The sequence below is a fragment of the Bos javanicus genome, chromosome 6, assembly GCF_032452875.1.
Source record: "Bos javanicus breed banteng chromosome 6, ARS-OSU_banteng_1.0, whole genome shotgun sequence".
Classification (NCBI taxonomy): Eukaryota; Metazoa; Chordata; class Mammalia; order Artiodactyla; family Bovidae; genus Bos; species Bos javanicus.
Window position 1 is genome coordinate 95,017,076 of NC_083873.1, and position 19,032 is coordinate 95,036,107.

At 39.6% G+C, this 19,032-nt stretch overlaps 1 protein-coding gene across 1 annotated transcript in view; it reads right to left on the bottom strand.

Annotated features, from left to right (window-relative positions):
* The window catches only part of ANTXR2 (ANTXR cell adhesion molecule 2), a 178,143-nt gene that overhangs the window by 149,659 nt on the left and 9,452 nt on the right, over positions 1 to 19,032 (bottom strand). Inside the window, exons 4-7 of the mRNA XM_061420583.1 lie at positions 5,456 to 5,537; positions 4,638 to 4,745; positions 4,447 to 4,515; positions 2,995 to 3,075 (exon numbers count right to left, since the gene is read on the bottom strand). Of these exons, the coding sequence (XP_061276567.1) occupies positions 2,995 to 3,075; positions 4,447 to 4,515; positions 4,638 to 4,745; positions 5,456 to 5,537 (340 nt within the window). The remainder of the gene's footprint in view (positions 1 to 2,994; positions 3,076 to 4,446; positions 4,516 to 4,637; positions 4,746 to 5,455; positions 5,538 to 19,032) is intronic.

Below are 19,032 nucleotides of genomic sequence, written 5' to 3' on the forward strand. Positions count from 1 at the left end.
TTCCTAAAGCCCACCTGACTTCACACTCCAGGATGTCTGGCTCTAGGTGAGTGAGACCTTCTGGGTCCTGAAGACCTTTCTTGTATAGTTCTGTATATTCTTGCCACCTCTTCTTAATCTCTTCTGCTTCTATCCTTATATGAAATGTTCCCTTGATATCTCCAATTTTCTTGAAGACATCTCTAGTCTTTCCCATTCTATTGTTTTCCTCCATTTCTTTGCATTGTTCGTTTAAGAAGCGCTTCTTGTCTCTCCTTTCTATTCTCTGGAACTCTGTATTCAATTAAGTATATCTTTCCCTTTCTCCTTTGCCTTTCACTTCTCTTCTTTCCTCAGCAATTTGTAAAGTCTCCCCAGACAACCACAATGCCTTATTGCATTTGTGTTTTTTTTTTTTCTCTTGGATTTGGCTCAGTCTCCTGTACAATGTTATGAACCTCCATCCATAGCTCTTCAGGCATTCTGTCTACCAGATGTAATCCCTTGAATCCACCTGTCACTTCCACTATATAATCATAAGGGATTTGATTTAGGTCATATCTGAATGGCCTAAGGGTTTTCCCTACTTTCTTTGATTTAAGCCTGAATTTTTCAATAAGGAGCTCAGGATCTGAGCCACAGTCAGATCCAGGTTTGTTTTTGCTGACTATATAGAACTTCTCATCTTTGACTGCAAAGAACATAATCATGGCAACTGACTCCAGTATTCCTGCTTGGAGAACCCCATTCAAAAGTTTCCTTAATACAAATTTTAAAAATGAAACTGAATAAATAAATATAACAACAACTTTATCTCCTCCTATAATCAACTACTCAATTTCTTGAAGGAGAAATCTGTAGTCATAACCCACAAAAAGAGAGTTTTCAGATGCCAATTAATCACCAGGAGAATTTTGAATTAATACTTTGATAGAAAGAAAATAATTCCAAAGGGGCTAAACCCACAGAGGTCTTCTCTCCTTCAGTATAATTATAAAAATAACTGAAAATTCCCAAGTACAATAAAATTCTATTTAAAATACAATACACTTTTTTTCACGGGCTTCACTAGTAGCTTAGCTGGTAAAGAATCCGCCTGCAATGCAGGGAACACCAGTTCGATCCTGGGTCAGAAACTTCCCCTGGAGAAAGGAGTGGAGGTACACACTCCAATATTCTTGGGCTCCCCTGGTGACTCAGACGGTGAAGAATCTTCCTGTAATGCAGTAGATGTGGGTTCCATCCCTGAGTTGGGAAGATCCCCTGGAGGAGGTTATGGCAACCCACTCCAGTATTCTTGCCTGGAGAATTCCCATGGCAGAGGAGACTGGCGGGCTACAGTCCATGGGGTCACAAAGAACATGACTGAGCAGATCAGACATGATCTGACATGACTGAGCAACTAACCACAGCACAGCACACTTTTTTTACAGGGTCAAATTGTCCTCCCTTTTGCATTGTCAATACATTTTCCTATATTTTAAAACAAATTACAGTTGTTCAATATGTACCTTGAATCCATCTCTAAAAATATTTACTAATTTTACATTGAAATTTTTTCCTGAAAATAAATACATATGTAAAACTCCTAAAATACTTATATCTCTGTTCCATTCTGCACTTAGTTTTGGCCTTTCCACTGGCTATTCTTATATGTGATAGAACTAAATTGCATGTTTTCCCTGAAAAGCCCTGTTTATCATGAGGAAAAAAAGCATACACGCTATCAAAAACAAGTTTTTTTTTAAATTTCACCCTCTGTTTCTGAAAAAAACATGATCTTTAAGAAGAAATTTTAAATACCAAAACCAATGTCAGAAAAAAACTGAGATTTTTTTTCCCTTCAATAAACATCCAAAGATTAAAGGAAAAACTTTGGCTTAGAGAATATATATATATATATATATATATATATATATATATTATTCACTTCCATTTTAGGATGTTGTTTACCAAAATATCATAAATACTTAATAGCAACTGTTCCTACTGCTTCTAGCAAAAGGCAGTAAAATGAAACATAAACCTCAGCTGTGAAAGCCCAGGAGTTTTGCTTTGCATTTCATCACTCCACTTCCCCTTCCCCTGCTTAGGATGGCCCGGATTCTAACAATCACCAGAGACAGCTCAACTGAATTCCAAACAGAAATATTATGAGTTCCAGTGAAACTATTAATCATTAAAATGTAAAGAACAACAACCGCAGTCAAATACTCTGCTGCTGGTTCGAGTTGCCTGACTGATAGCTAAGAAATACCCATATTTGGAGCAGGAAGCAATCACACATTCCAATCCAAATTTTTATTTTATACTTCTACAAAGCCTATAAAACTTTCAAGATAGCGAGTCAGTGAGGAACTCCATGCTCAAAGGGCGCTCTGAGACTGGTGATGACAATCTTAAACTTGAAATCACAAACCCAGGCTCACAGCACTCAATTTGTTAAGAGTTAATTCCAAATCTCACAAACAAAATCCATATCTCTAGAATTTCCCTGCATGTGCAATACTCAACAAATTTCCTTCTTAAATTCTCTCTTCAAGATAACAAGATTACTCCCTATAGTTTAAAATATATCTAAGGGATGCCCCTTATATGTAGAATCTAAAAAGAAATCACACAAATGAACTTATAAAACAGAAAGAGACTCACAGATTCAGAGACTGTGATTTAGAGAAACTTATGGGGACAACGTTTTGCCAGAGGAAAGAACGGGGAGAAGGGATGGTTAAGGAGGTTGGGATTGATATCTATACACTACTATATTTAAAATGGATAACCGATGAGGATCTACTTTATGTATAACACAGCAACTCTGCTCAGTGTTATGTGGCAGCCTGGGTGGGAGGGCAGTTTGAGAGAGAATGGATACATGTATGGCTGAGTCCCTTCTCTGTTCACCTGAAACTATCATAACATTGTGAATCAGCTATATCCCCAAACAAAATAAAAAAATTTTTTAATTCTTTTAATTTAAAATTGATGAGCCTTTCCTACCCACAAAGAAATACTCACAGAATTAATGATTCCTCTAAGAGCTTGAAATCCACCTTTGACGGGGAACACTTGTTCCTTGGAATCAGCGATTCTTTCAAGCTTTAGGAAAAGGAGGAAAAGTTCACTGGGGGGTGGTTGAGACATACAACCTTTTATACCCTTCCTTACTTGTTAGTTACATTCATCTGAAAAATTACACCAGAGGATTAATTCCTTGTCAGGAACTGAATGGAGTAACTGGTGTACTCTAAATGCAGCACAACAACAGGAACCGAGATCAGGCACAGCCCCTTTACAACCGGCCTCAAGTCACAATTTCAAAAGAGTGCAGAGCTCTACAAGCTGCAAATGTCATGAGACACAGAAGCTTCGCTCACACTCAACCAGACATTTAAATGTAAAAACATTTTGTGAGTGGGAAAAAAAAATTTAATACATAAACCCTGTAAACTTCATGAAAAAAAAAACACATTTTTTTAAGGAAAATCATTAAAGATTTTTCCAACAGACTTCTCAAATTCTAAGCTCCTAAGAGTCAAATTTTCAAACTAAAACATCTAAACAAGACTTGTCATGATAACCTCGTCAGCTGATTAAAGAGGAGCATGCATATTATTTTATTAACGTTCAAGAAAAGTAGAGTTTGTCTTCAGCTTAATTAAGTAATGAAACCCATCAAAATCAAACATTACTAACACAGAGTTCAAGACAGGAGGCCATTTTTATAGAAGATCTTTAACAATTAAGTGGGTTTCTGTGGTTGCTCAGATGACAAAGAATTCTGCTACAGTGCAGGAGACCCAGGTTTGACCCCTGGGTTGGGAAGATTCCCCCTAGAGAATGGAATGGCAACCCAATTCAATATTCTTGCCTGGAGAATTCCATGGATAGAGGAATCTGACAGGGTATATTCCATGGGGTTGCAAAGAGTCAGACCCCAGGAGTGACGAACACTGTGCTTCTCAGGTGGGACTAGTGGTAAAGAACCCACCTGCCAACGCAGAAGACATAATAAGAGACGTGGGTTTCGGTCAGGAAGATCCCCTGGAGTAAGGCATGGAAACTCACTCCAGTATTCTTGCCTGGAGAATCCCATGGACAGAGAAGCCTGGCAGACTTTAGTCCACAGGGCTGCAAAGAATCAGACCCAACTGAAACGACTTAGCATACACAGAAGTGTTAGTTGCTCAGTCGTGTCTGACTCTTCGTGACCCCATGGGCTGGAGCTTGCCAGGCTCTTCTGTCCGTGGGATTTTCCAGGCAAGAATACTGGGGTGGGTAGCCATTTTCTTCTTCAGGGGATCTTCCCAACCCAGGAACTGAACCTGGGTCTCCCACATTCCTAGCAGATTCTTTACTGTCTGAGCCACCAAGGAAGCATGCATGCAAGTCATTATTGAAAAATCTGATCAACTCTCCTTAAGACTATTATGTGATTTAGATTCAAGGCTACAGATCTGCTGTACTTACTTGAGCTTGTTCAAAGTCAAGGACACCAACACAATAAACTCTAGCCCCAAGTGACCTGGATACCTTTGCCTATTGAGAGAGAGAGAGACAGAGAGAGGGAGACAGGTAAATTATTCAAACATCAGGCTACACATGCAGAGCATACAGCAAAATACACTGGGGTGTAAAGACAGTTTCAGTTCAATACTCACCTCTTTCTCTGCATATGATGGCACCAGACCGTCCAACTTACCATCTGTCAGAGCAATTATGATACTGGAGGTTTTTAAGTCTCTCGCTTTCTCAATTTGCTCATTTGCCTGAAAATGAAGAAAAATTGTCCAACTCACAAGTTAATCTTAACTTTTAACCAGCATGTTCCATCAAGCTGCATTTTAAGTCTGGTAAAATCAAACTATTTTGGACTAGCTTTTAAAATAGCGTAGGGCTTCCCTGATGGCTCAGGTGGTAAAGCGTTTGCCTGCAATGTGGGAGACCTGGGTTCGATCCCTGGGTTGGGAAGATCCCCTGGAGAAGGAAATAGCAACCCACTCCTGGAAAATCCCATGGACAGAGGAGCCTGGTAGGCTACAGACCATGGGTCACAAAGAGTCAGACACGACTGAGCGATTTCACTTTCTTCTTTCTTTAAAACAGGGTATTTTATATTAACTATTTTAATTTGAAATATACATATATTCACATTATACAGTAATTACTATTGGGTGTAAATCACAAAGGTTTTTAGCCTTGGCTGACTATAACCACGGAGAAAATGTGGTTCTCTGAATATAGTTGCAGAGAAAACGGAAAATTCCTTAAAAGGCAAACTGTCATCCAAACTTCTTTTATCACCATGGTAAATTCTTTCTATCAGTCCTATCCCTAGAACAACTAAAAGAATTTTTTTTTTTTAATTTTAAGGTAAGCATGTAATGGCATCTTAGAGTTTTACTAGGGAGTTATAATTTATTTCATTACACAGTAAGGAAACATTCTTTTCCATACTTACAAGTATAAAAGAACTTACTAGCTTTAGTCCTTCATGGATGTATGTCTCTCCTGCGGGACTAACACGTTTCAAATTGTCCAAGCCTTCACTGATTTTGCCTCTGAAAATAACACAGTACAAAATTAAACAAAAGAAAAATGAGGAAAGATCACAATAAGCACTTTTCAAAAAATGTGGCAGTTTTGCAATTAAGGCAGTTTTGTCCCAGGTTTTGAGGGCAAACAACTCCTCATACTGTCATTTTAATGAATATTTAATAATGTCTGTATTTTAAGCATAAAATCATTCACCAGAGCCTCACCCACATTTAAAAATAACTTATTTTAATTTTAAGGATTCTATTTTAATATTGTAGTGAAAATTATTATCAGACAAGTTCATCTCAGGAAGTTTCCAGAAAACACAACTTTCAAAGTATAATCCTAATCTTCCTTCTTTGTAACTCAGTCACCTCCACCAACCCATGTTGACTGTCTCTTTTAATACTTATTTTAAAATCTACCTATTCTGAACCTAACTAACTTCAGTACACTCTTTTTTCTAAGATGCCCCAAATATATTCATGTTCAACTTTTACTGCAATGAACAATTCTGTATCTTAAAAATATTATACTTTAAAATAATTTCACGGATTTAACGTTTTCACTTAACTAGACTAGAAGCCTGGAGAAGGCGATGGCACCCCACTCCAGTACTCTTGCCTGGTAAATCCCATGGATGGAGGAGCCTGTTAGGCTGCAGTCCATGGGGTCGCTGAGGGTCGGACACGACTGAGCGACTTCTCTTTCACTTTTCACTTTCATGCATTGGAGAAGGAAATGGCAACCCACTCCAGTGTTCTTGCCTGGAGAATCCCAGGGACGGGGGAGCCTGGTGGGTGGCCGTCTATGGGATCGCACAGAGTCGGACATGACTGAAGCGACTTAGCAGCAGACTAGAAGCCTACAGTGGGCTATCACCATGTCTATTATTTATAATGCATCCCCCAACTTTGCCCTAGTTACTTATTATAATGCCTTTTACAAAGTAAGTGTTCAATAAATTTTTCAATCTACCCTAGGAAAAAAATTCATAGTTCCACAGATGATGGAGTAAATTACATAATTTATAAACTTGTTTTATCTAAATATTTACGTTTTAATATCTACAGAAACAACTTGAAACTGACTCAGTCTGAATGCAGATAAAAACCAAATATTTGGTGCTTCCCAGAAATGAGTGGCAGCGTGTCCTCAAGCATTAATGTTTGCTGCCAAAAGAGAAATGAAAAAAGACAACTGAAATTCAAGTTTACACAAACAGCTTTTGCCTGGTAAAAATCGCCTTCTCCATTTAGTTCAGATTCTAATCATTATTACTTCTGAGGACTAGACAACACTAGTAGAAGACTCTAAGCAGAAAGAACTTGCCAAATGTGGGGTTCAGAGTGGGAAGGTAGGTCTCTGCCTGCTTATTTCGCTGGAAGAAGCAGAGCACTCTTGCCTGTATCCCACACCAGCCTCTGTGACATTCTAAGTTACTCTGAACTGCTTCATTACTTTTGCAGCTACGGAGTCATAAGAGGAAAAGTGTTCCTTGGCCATATCCAACAACATCAACATTCATGAGCCCTGGTCTGTCACTTTCCAGAGTAACTACATACTCTGTCAGCCTCTCCTCTATCAACAAGTATCACTGGGACTTCCCAGGTGGTCCAGTGATAAAGAGTTCGCCTTCCAATGCAGCGGGTGCTGGTTTGATCCCTGGTTGGGGAACTAAGATCCACATGCCATGGGGCAACTAGGCTCGTGCACCATGACTAAGACCTGATACAACAAATAAATAAAAAAGTTTTTCAACTGAAAAAAAAAAAAAGTGTCACCAAAAGGGAAATGGAAGTCAAAACAAGACAGGGCCTTTGAGGGATTCCAAGTAACTAAAAATAAGTTTAAATTTTTTTTATTAGTAAATGGTAAACTGAGGGAGAAAAAAACCATGTAGTAGGTAAAAAACACAACTCATCCATTTATACCATGACTTAAAGTTCTAAAGGAAAGCAAAGGAGAAAATGTTTAAAAGTAAGAGAAGAAAAAATGTGTATGTTATGAAGATCAGCTCAAGTCAATATCAGATTCACTGAGCTTGGCTTTAATGTTGTCTTCAACCGCAACAAACAGCAATACCGAAACTACTTTGGAGTTTGTTGTGGTTCTGTAGCCAAGGATGCAAGACACACAAAGTCCCCTATGAGCTCACAGGGCAGAAGCTTCTTTGCCATCCCTGAGTAATCGCTACACACTTCCTCTTTTCTGCTAACTACAGTTATTTCTTGCCCCGACTATCAGGAACTGCATGGTAAATGTCTTCCTCATTCAGAAAATTCTGTTAAGCTCAATGGTTATCATATTGCTATATCCTCTTTTTTAAGATCTTAGCTTTTCTTTTCAGATGTTACTAATTTTCTGCAATGTTACTGTATTCTGTGTGACTTCAAATACTTCTTGGAAAGAGGCAGAATTTAAACAAAGCGGGATATGAAACCTCTGTTTGATTGCTGTTGCTACTTTTGTTTTTGTTGTTGTTGTTGGGCATCAGGGTACCAAAATCTATAATCAACTCTTTCTTCTTGACTTTATAACTATGTTGATTGAAAAGAGGGGATGAGGCAGAGAGGCAGGGGGTGGCAGAGGCAAAAACATATTGACTCATTTTTTAATCTAAAAAATTAACACTCTCAGCTCTGTTAGTATCCTTCAAATTTCTCTGCTGAGTAAAGGAAAGAAGAGATAAGAAGGGAAGAGGAAAGATAAGCAGACAAGAGAAGGGAAGGGAAGGAAACACAGCAACCACTACTGCTAGGCACTGTGCCGCCTCAGTGGCCTTTCTCCAGCCATAAGACACCGCAACTATGGAAGGTGTGCATGAGGTCACAACTAAGGTGAAGATATATTTGATAAATAGTGGCATAATAAAATAGTTGGCAGAAAATTCTGACATGCTCAACTAGCACAATTCAGCCATAATCTTAAGTCCTTTCTACTTGTGACTAAAGATATACATTTATAAATATATCTCTATACTTAACCTGAACTTTTCAATGTGCATGCCTTAACTCTCCAGACTTCAAAGCTCTTTCTAGGTTTCAATCAGTCTACACACATTGGCTGAGCACCCACACATGTGAACACTGTGATCTTACACTGTGATATGACAACAATTTACGCCTAGTCGATGGCTACCCTCTCACCCATTTACAGGTGCAATGTCGTTCTCCACCCTGGCTGGACACTGGGGTGGCCTAAAAGGCTTAAAAAAAAAAATCTTCTGGACACTAATGGAAAAAATTATAATTTACTTGATGTGTGCTGGGGTCAGGGTATTTCTTGGAAATTCTCCAGAGCATTCTATAGTGCGGCCAAGAATTATGAAACTCTGATTTAATCTAATTTTAAAACCTTTCCCTGTTGTTGGAAAGGGCTTCCCTAGTGGCTCAGTTGGTAAAGAATCTGCCTGCAATGCGGGAGACTCGGGTTCAATCCCTGGGTTGGGAAAATACCCCGGAGAAGGAAATGGCAACCCACTCTAGTAATCTTGCCTGGAGAATTCCATGGAATGTTGTTGGAATGCTCTTTTCCTTACCTATTTTGCCAGTCAGTTCTTCTACTAAAGGGGTTTTGGAGGTAACTAGGATAATCTTTTAAAATGTAAAATGCAGTTTCTGGGATGGATGACTTATAGCCAGAGAGAACATGGATTAATTCCAAGCCCAATCTCATTTTCTCAACTATAAAACAAAGGGGAAAATACCTGTACTACAGGGCCATTGTTAGGATTAATATAATATAATATAACATATAATAAGTACTGCGCTAGGCCACTTTGCTAGCTGTCCAGGGGTTAAGACTCCACACTTTCAATGCAGGGGGTGCGGGTTCAATCCCTGGTCAGGAAACTAAGATCGCACAGGCCATGCAGCATGGCCAAGAAAAGCTACTATGGTTGTTATTGACACTGGTCATTCCTCTGTTCGTAGGATTTTGTTCACCCAGTTTACTTGCTTCTTGATTCTAAGGAGAGCTCACTCAGCAAACTGAAGGTTGAAAAAATTTGATAAAGACCCAAAAAGGAGGAGGGAAAGGAATAGAGGAAAGAAAGTTTATGCTGAAGCTTTAGTGAGAACAAATGATATGGAAAGCTATAGAATGAGGTGGGAAGACTCAGGTTTGGAGTAAATCAGAAACGAACTAAAACTTGGGTTCTGCAACTAGTGTAAGCACTGGCAGTTGTTTAATTTCCTGCAGCTCAGTTTCCATATCCATAAAGTGTAAATAAGAATGGCTGCCCCAATGACGTCTTCATTCACTCATTCCACAGACATTTATTAGGTGACTACTATCACATTTATGAAAATGTTAGTTGCTCAGCGACCCCATGGACTGAAGCCCACCAGGTTCCTCTGTCCATGGAATTCTCCAGGAAAGAACACTGCAGTGGGTAGCCACTCCCTTCTCCAGGGAATCTTCCCGACCCAGGGATCGAACCCCGGTCTCCCGCATTGCAGGCAGATCCTTTACCATGTGAGGCACCAGGAAGCCCATCATCTTTTTAATATAATGTTATTATATTTGGCAGCTTTGAACAATTCAGAAAGCTGTCAGATCTGGACAGAAGAGCTATTAGAGGAGATAGACGAGAGAAAGGAAATGGCTAGTGCCCTAAATGAACCCTCTTTACTACAGCTTCTCCTTTGCATTGCCATGTTGCTCTTCTACAAAACCTACAAATGGTGGCAAGCTGAATTTGAGGTGACAGATGGCACAACGGATAGCAGTCCAGACTGCTCCAGCTAATTATCTACCACCGCATCCTTCAGTTGTTTCATGTTAAGCAAAAGTAACACCAACATAACTCCACAGGGTTGCTGTGAAAAATCAAAGAGTTGATGCATATAAAGAATTCGGTACAAAGTCAGTGTCACACAGACATTAGTCATTATTCTTTTATCACATGATGTGTCAGGAACTGAGCAGGGTCATCTGCAGCCAGACCTCATTCTTTCATGATGCCACCCTGCATCATACCATGAACGCAACCCACAGGTCAAACATGGTGCACTGGCCACCTTAATTCCCAGCTCTAAAACTCACTAGTCTTAGTAATTTTGTGACTTTGCTAAGTTGTGTCCTCTCTGAGCTTGCATTTCTCCCCTCTGAAAATGGGAACACTGATAGTACTTATATAGCAGAGTTGTTATAAAAATTAAAGGGACTATTACTATCAGGGCTTCCTTGATGGCTCAGTTGGTAAAGAATCCACCTGCAATGCAGGAGACCCTGGTTCAATTCCTGGTTTGGGATGATCCACTGGAGTAGGAATAGGCTACCCATTCCAGTATTCTTGGGCTTCTTTTGTGGCTGAGCTGGTAAAGAATCCACCTGCAATGCAGGAGACCTGGGTTTGATCCCTGGGTTGGGAAGATGCCCTAGGGAAGGGAAAGGCTACCCACTCCAGTATTCTGGCCTGGAGAATTCCATGGACTATACAGTCCATTGATGCTTTTGAACTGTGGTGTTGGAGAAGACTCTTGAGAGTCCCTTGGACTGCAAGGAGATCCAACCAGTCCATTCTGAAGGAGATCAGCCCTAGGATTTCTTTGGAAGGAATGATGCTAAAGCTGAAACTCCAATACTTTGGCCACCTCATGCGAAGAGTTGACTCATTGGAAAAGACTCTGATGCTGGGAGGGATTGGGGGCAAGAGGAGAAGGGGACGACAGAGGATGAGATGGCTGGATGGCATCACTGACTCGATGGACGTGAGTCTCAGTAAACTCCGGGAGTTGGTGATGGACAGGGAAGCCTGGCGTGCTGCGATTCATGGGGTCGCAAAGAGTCGGACACGACTGAGTGACTGATCTGATCTGATACAGTCCATGGGGTCGCAAAGAGTCAGACACGACTGAGCAACTTTCACTTATTACTTGTAAACAGTTAGTACAATGCATGGCACCTAAGTGTTCAATAATCAATACCAACTGTTTATATCAATTTTCTGTGCATGCGTGCTAAGTTACTTCACTCATGTCCAACTCTTTGCGATCCCATGGACTGTAACCCCCCCAGGCTCCTCTATCCACGGGATTCTCCAGGGAAGCATACTGGAGTGGGTCGCCATGCCCTCCTCTAGGGGATCTTCTAGGGATCGAACCTGCGTCTCCTGTGGCTCCTGCATTGGATTCTTTACTGCTGAGCCACCAGGGAAGCACAGTGTTAGTTGCTAAGGAAGATCGCATTGCAGGCAGATGCCTTACATCTGAGCCGCCAGAGAAGCCCATCAATTCACTGTACTGTGCCAACCGTTGACGGTAATGTAAATAGGAATTATCACCTTTGTTTTTCACAGTTTGGGAGCCTTATTTGAGAACTTCTCTTCACTAGTGCAAAAACACATAGAATTTTTAAACTTTATATTAAGTTATACAAACTCCAACTCATATGCATGTGTTCAGTATTGCTCTTGAATAGGTGAATATCAAAATCCCAAAATATACTTCTATCACAGCACAATATTAAACTATTTTAGGAAAATTATCATTTCTAATAAATAAAACTTCAATTCTCACATTTCTACCTTACCTATTAATTCTTAAGACTGAGAGTTTGAATTGAAAAAACTATTCAAAGTCATGAAAGTAAAAGGAAATGTGCCCATCTATTCCAACCCAAGAAGGAAATAATGATAATATTAAAATAATACAAAAATAAAGTATTAATGTTGTTAATAAACAGCTTTAATTCATACAAAGGAATGAGAGTGAGAGGCTAATAATAAAAAATAAAAGTAAATAACACATCATTCAAAATTTGCTGACATGGGTTATGGGTTACAGCAGAATCTAAAGACTAGTGCCAAAATTACCAGTCTAATTTGCTATTTTGGTTACACACAAGGTTTTTCTTTTTCCATTTAGCTGGCATGTTTATTTCTGAAAGCGATTCATCTTTGGAGTTTCATTATTACTTTCAGTATAAACTATGGTACAGAATCTCTAAATATGACCTCTATCAATTTCTTCCCACTCTATATGCACCCATTTTCCCATCAAAAGTTGGAATTTATCCCCCATCCTCTTGATTCTGGCCCAGCCCTGTTACTACCTGGCACTAGAACAAGGTAGAAGCGATATTCTTAGATGTCCAACCCTTAAAAGAAATGGAGACACTGCTTCCTTCATCTCATAGTACTCGCTCTTGGACCCAGTCATCATGCCTTGAGAAGCCCAGGCCACAAGCCGAGGTCCCATGGAGGAAAACGTTATTCCAGTAAACAGCCCTAGCTATGCTCCATAACAGTAACCACCTTCTATGATTATAGCACCAGATAATATCATGTGGGACAGAGAAGCTTCCATTTGAGCCATCCATCACAGAATAGTGAGAGATAACAAAATCATTGCTTAAGCCACTAAATGTTGGGGTGGTTTTTCATGATCACTATGCCTGTTCCAGGACTAATTCTAAATGAGGCACAGGACTTTTCCCTTTATATACCCTTGGTAGCTAGCTGCCATACAAAAACTTTGATTACCCTGAAATCACCATGGTAGGAGGAGACTTAACCTAGCCATGAGTTGAAGTCATGTGTAGCAGAATGAAGACTCAGGTCAACAGTCCTAGCTGAGCTCCTAGACAACAGCCAGCACCAGCACGAACTTTCGAACCATGTGGGTGCGGTCATTTCAACCCTTCTAGCCATTCCAGCTTTCTAGCTGACAACAGGCAAAGCATAAGAACTGCCCATTCAATGCACAATATCATGAGAAATGACTAGTTGTATTTATATCACTAATTTTAGAGTAGTTTATTATGCAGCAATAGATATTCAAAAATTAAAGTTGTGACTAAAGTAAAAGGTAAATGACCTTGAAGAGATGGATAGTAAAGACTGGAAAGGCAGTGAGCAAATTGTTACTGTAGGCTCAGTTTCATGCTCATTCATATCTGTTGCATTCCATTGGTTAAAGTGAGCCATAGCCCCAGCCCACATTTTTTAAATTATATATTTAAATTAAAATACTTATATAAACATATGTAAATACATGTGTATATATAACTATATATAATATATAAATATGTGTGTACTTAAATACATATATAAATATATAAAAATACTTATACACACATATATTATACCTATTACATATATAATCATATTTGTCTCAGTGGTAAATCTGCCTGTCAATGCAGGAGATGCCAGAGAATAGGGTTCAACCCCTAGGTCGGGAAGATCCCCTGGAGGAGGACATGGAAACCCACTCCAGTATTCTCACTTGGAAAATTCCTTGGACAGAGGAGCCTGACACGCTACAGTCCATGGGGTCACAAAGTGTCAGACACAACTGAGTGTGTGCACGTGCACACACGTATGCATATATGTTGTATGTATTCTGTGTTTCATTGGAGGTCACAAAGGAGCAACCTATCACAAAAACTAAAAGCCTCATACATCTATGCTACCAAATGCCAGTTTAGATAACCCTATAAGCATAAGTGTTAGAGGTATGGAGGTAGAGGAACCAGAGATCAAACTGCCAACATCCACTGGATCATGGAAAAAGGAAGAGAGTTCCAAAAAACATCTACTTCTGCTTTATTAACTACACCAAAGGCTTTGACTGTGTGAACCACAACAAACTGTGGAAAATTCTTCAAGAGATGGGAATACCAGACCATCTGACCTCCCTCCTGAGAAATCTGTATGCAGATCAAGAAGCAACAGTTAGAACTGGAAATGGAACAACAGACTGGCTCCAGATTGGGAAAGGAGTACATCAAGCTGTATATTGTCACCCTGCTTATTTAACTTATATGCAGAGTACATCATGAAAAATGCCGGGCTGGATGAAGTACAAGCTGGAATCAAGATTGCCAGGAGAAATATCAATAACCTCAGATACACAGATGACACCACCCTTATGGAAGAAAGTGAAGAAGAACTAAAGAGTCTCTTGATTAAAGTGAAAGAGGAGAGTGAAAAAGCTGGCTTAAAACTCAACATTCAGAAAACTAAGATTACGCATCTGGTCCCATCACGTCATGGCAAATAGATGGGGAAACAATGGAAACAAGTGAGAGACTTTATTTTTCTGGGCTCCAAAATCACTGCAGATAGTGACTGCAGCCATGAAATTAAAAGACACTTGCTCCTTGGAAGAAAAGTTATGACCAACCTAGACAGCACATTAAAAAGCAGAGATATTACTTTGCTGACAAAGGTCTATCTAGTCAAAGCTATGGTTTTTCCAGTAGTCATGTATGGATGTGAGAGTTGGACTATAAAGAAAGCTGACCACAGAAGAATTGATGCTTTTGAACTGTGGTGTTGGAGAAGACTCTTCAGAGTCCCTTGGACTGCAAGGAGATCCAACCAGTCCATCCTAAAGGAAATCAGTCCTGAATATTCATTGGAAGGACGGATGCTGAAGCTGAAACTCCAATACTTTGGCCACCTGATGGGAAGAACTGACTCACTGGAAAAGACCGTGATGCTGGGAAAGATTGAAGACAGGAGGAGAAGGGGATGACAAAGGATGATATGGTTGGATGGCATCACACACTCGATGGACATGAGTTTGAGCAAGCTCTTGGAGTTGATGATGAAGAGGGAAGCCTGGCGTGCTGCAGCCCATGGGGTCATGAAGAGTCAGACTCGACTGAGTGACTGAACTGAACTGAACTGTACTTTATCCTTAAGAGATTATCAGCCAGGGATATGAAATGAACAAAACTGCAAACAAAATGTAGTAATACACAGAAACTTTATAAAGATTTCAATTCAGTTCAGTTGCTCAGTTGTGTCCGACTCTTTGCAACCCCATGGACCGCAGCATGCCAGGCCTCCCTGTCCATCACCAACTCCCAGAGTTTACCCAAACTCATGTCCATTGAGTCAATGATGCCATCCAAGCATCTCATCCTCTGTCGTCCCCTTCTCCTCCTGCCCTCAATCTTTCCCAGCATCAGGGTCTTTTCCAATGAGTCAGCTCTTCGCATCAGGTGGCTGAAGTATAGTTACATAACATAATTAAATATTGCTCTTGGAAAATAAAACTTAGTAGACTGAGTAGAATATGAGACAAGACAATCTTCTCAAGATGTTATTCATGTCCATACAAAATTACTAATGATTTATAATCCACTTAGCACTGTACTTTACCTGAGCAATTACAAATAAAGCATTTAGCAAAATGTCTGATACATAGTAAGTGCTCAATAAACTTTACTACTTCTATCTCCTTCCATTAATAAACCACAATATTATATAATCAGTCTGACAAAATTAGAAAAATTACAGGAGGGAAAATCTGCCCACTCATTCAAATGTGGGACCATCCTAGCTATCTATTTAATTATGCCATTATATACTGTTACATGGCATACAGTGTGAAGAATAAACTGCAAAAAAAAAAAAATTGTTCCCTATTAGCTCAACTTAAAAGATTTTAAAGGGTTTCAAAAGAATGAAAGATGATTTTTCAGGCACAAACATTGCTAATACATTACCTTAGGAACTCATACTTTATATAAAAACTTGTTTACTTTTTATTTAACATGTCATGGTAAGGCCAATATATGTCAAGGTCTCTGTGGTACAGATTCCAGACCAATGAATCCAAAGTCAGAGTCCTAGATTCAAAAATATCTGCTTACAAAATGCCCCATACAATATGGGTTTGTGAAAATTCGTCTCTAATTTAGTCTACACTTACCTAAGTGAGGTACCCAGATGACACCTAAAGTCTGTATCTGCTGTATCTTGTGTGTTTATACCCCATTTCCTCATTCAACACCTCCCTGGGCCATGAAAAAATGACCTCTGCATTTTACCACCTGAGTGTGCCAGGTGTGTCTTCCAGACATGAGTAACAATGCATTTCATTTTCTAGAACATATCCACAAAGCAAATATGGGACTTCACTGAAAACGGCTATTCCCACATCCACGACTGGAGTCTGAGTTGCTGCCATGCTCAGACCTCTCAGAATTAGCACAATGTGTGACCAGCACTGACTTTTCTCAACAGGAAAAATTACTTCCCTGTTAGAATCTAAACAAAAACAACTAGTCACTTCCTCTCACCACGTCACTGGTTTGTAAGAGCACAGAAGAAATTTAGAGGATGAATATATCTTTGAATTATGACAACTCTGACCAATTCTGGAAACCAGCTGGAGAACGGGGAACAAAGATTCTGAGGCAGTGGAATGGTTAGGTGCTCATGCTCAAGAGCTATACACAGGGGTGAATTCTGGCTCTGACATAGCCGTGTCACTTTGAGCAAAGTCACTTGACTTCAAGCTTCTGCTTGAATCTGGGCACATAACGGTGATGAGGCGGTACAGTGATAAGACCCAGATCTCATCTCAGCCTCAGCCTCCTTCCCACCTAGTCATTAATTAGGCCTCCTCATGCATTATGTGCACTTAATCATCCCAATATTACCCCAACACTTCTACACAGTAGGAATGATTAGCTCCTTATAACAGACAAGACAATTGGGTAGCAAGAGGTGAAATAACTTGTCCAAAGTTACACAGCTCGTATACAGCGCCTATGTTTTTCTGACCCAGAGTCCAGTCCTGATGTTTACATTTAACAAGCAACCTTCAGGATCTGCGCCCCTCCGCCAGGCTTCCCTTCTGGCTCAGCTGGTAAAGAATCCACCTGCAATGTGGGAGACCTGGGTTCGATCCCTGGATTGGAAAGATACCCTGGAGAAGGGAAAGGCTATTCATTCCAGTATTCTGGCCTGGAGAATTCCATGGATTATATAGTCCATGGGATCCCAAAGAGTTGGACATAACTAAGCAACTTTCATTTCATTTCACTTCAGCACTCCCCAGGTTAACAGCTGAATATGTTCTATTCCTATTCAGGAAATTAACACTGAATAGTCATTGGAAGGACTGTTGCTGAAACTGAAGCTCCAATGCTTTGGCCACCTGACGCAAAGAGCCAACTCATTGGAAAAGACTATGACACTAGGAAAAATCGAAGGCAAAAGGAGAAGCGGCAGCAGAGGACGAGATGGTTAGATAGCATCACTGATTCAATGGGTTTCCCTAGTAGTTCAGCTGGTAAAGAATCCACCTGCAATGCAGGAAACCCCAGTTCGATTCCTGGGTCAGGAAGTTCCCCTGGAGAAAGCATAGGCTACCCACTCCAGTATTCTTGAGCTTCCCTGGTGGCTCAGACCATAAAGAATCTGCCTGCAAGGCAGGAGACCTGTGTTCAATCCCTTGGTTGGGAAGATCCCCTGGAGGAGGGCATGGCAACCCACTCCAGTATTCTTTCCAGGAAAATCTCCATGGACAAAGAAGCCTGGCAGGCTACAGTTCATGGGGTCAAAAAGAGTCGGACATGACTGAGCGACCAAGCACAGCATACCACTAACTCAATGGACATGAATTTGAGCAAACTCCAAGAGATGGTGGAGGACAGGAGAGCCTGGCGTGCTGCAGTCTATGGGTTCGCAAAGAGTCAGACAGGACTGAGTGATTGAACAACAACAATGCTCTACTCCTAATGTTTATACTTTCTAACTCCTGAGTTCCATTCTGATACCAAGAGAGTTGTCTCTGGCTACATAAGTCAGTCATATTTCCTTTAAACCTAAGCATTTGTTTTTTATAAATAGTATATTATTCAAATAAAATTGAATAACCTAAATGTATAGAAACTAAAACATGAAGGAGCCCCCACCTTGAATCTCACTAAAGGAACCCCCACCCTGAATCTCATTGCTAAGACAATATTGTTGTTAGCAATTTGTTGCTCATTTTCCAGACTTTTTTCCATGCATTCATTATCATACACACATACCATAAAAACCATTAAAATTTTTGTTTTTATCATCTTTAACAGAGTATTCTGCAACTTGCTTTTCTCAACTACTATATCTTAGACATATTTTCATAGCAATATATATAGATTTTCCAGTTCTTTGAATGACTGCATAGTATCCAATTCTATGTATATACTCTAATTTAATTACAGTATCATCAACTGATGAGCATTTAGATTTACTACCATTTTCACATTATGAACAATGCTTCAGGGTTTAATCTCACATATACCTATCTTTGCACACTGGTGCTACTATTTCAGTAGGGCATAGTCCTAAAAAGTAAAATTGCTGATAGAAGACTTCTAAACGTTTACAAATACTGGCAAATTTCCCTGCCTGCAAAATGAATGAACCAATTTATAAATTACCAACTATCTTATCACAAGTAAACTTTTAACTTGGATTCAAAGGAATTAAAAGAAATCCTTTCAAATAACAGAAATGTATATATTACTTACACTTTTTATATAAATTTAATCAAATAACTTATTTTTAATTTCCTAGACTAAGTTTGTCTACAGAATATTTTTTCCTAAGTAATTGATTATTATTCTCAGGTCAAACAATTATATGACTTTTTCAAGTTGGGGACAAGTATATCAAAAAGAGAGTTGGAAATGTTCGTAACTGATCTATAACAATAGGAATGAAAAGATTAGCAAATATAAATCATGTTTTATTATTTCTTAAGGAGAGAAAACATTTGATAG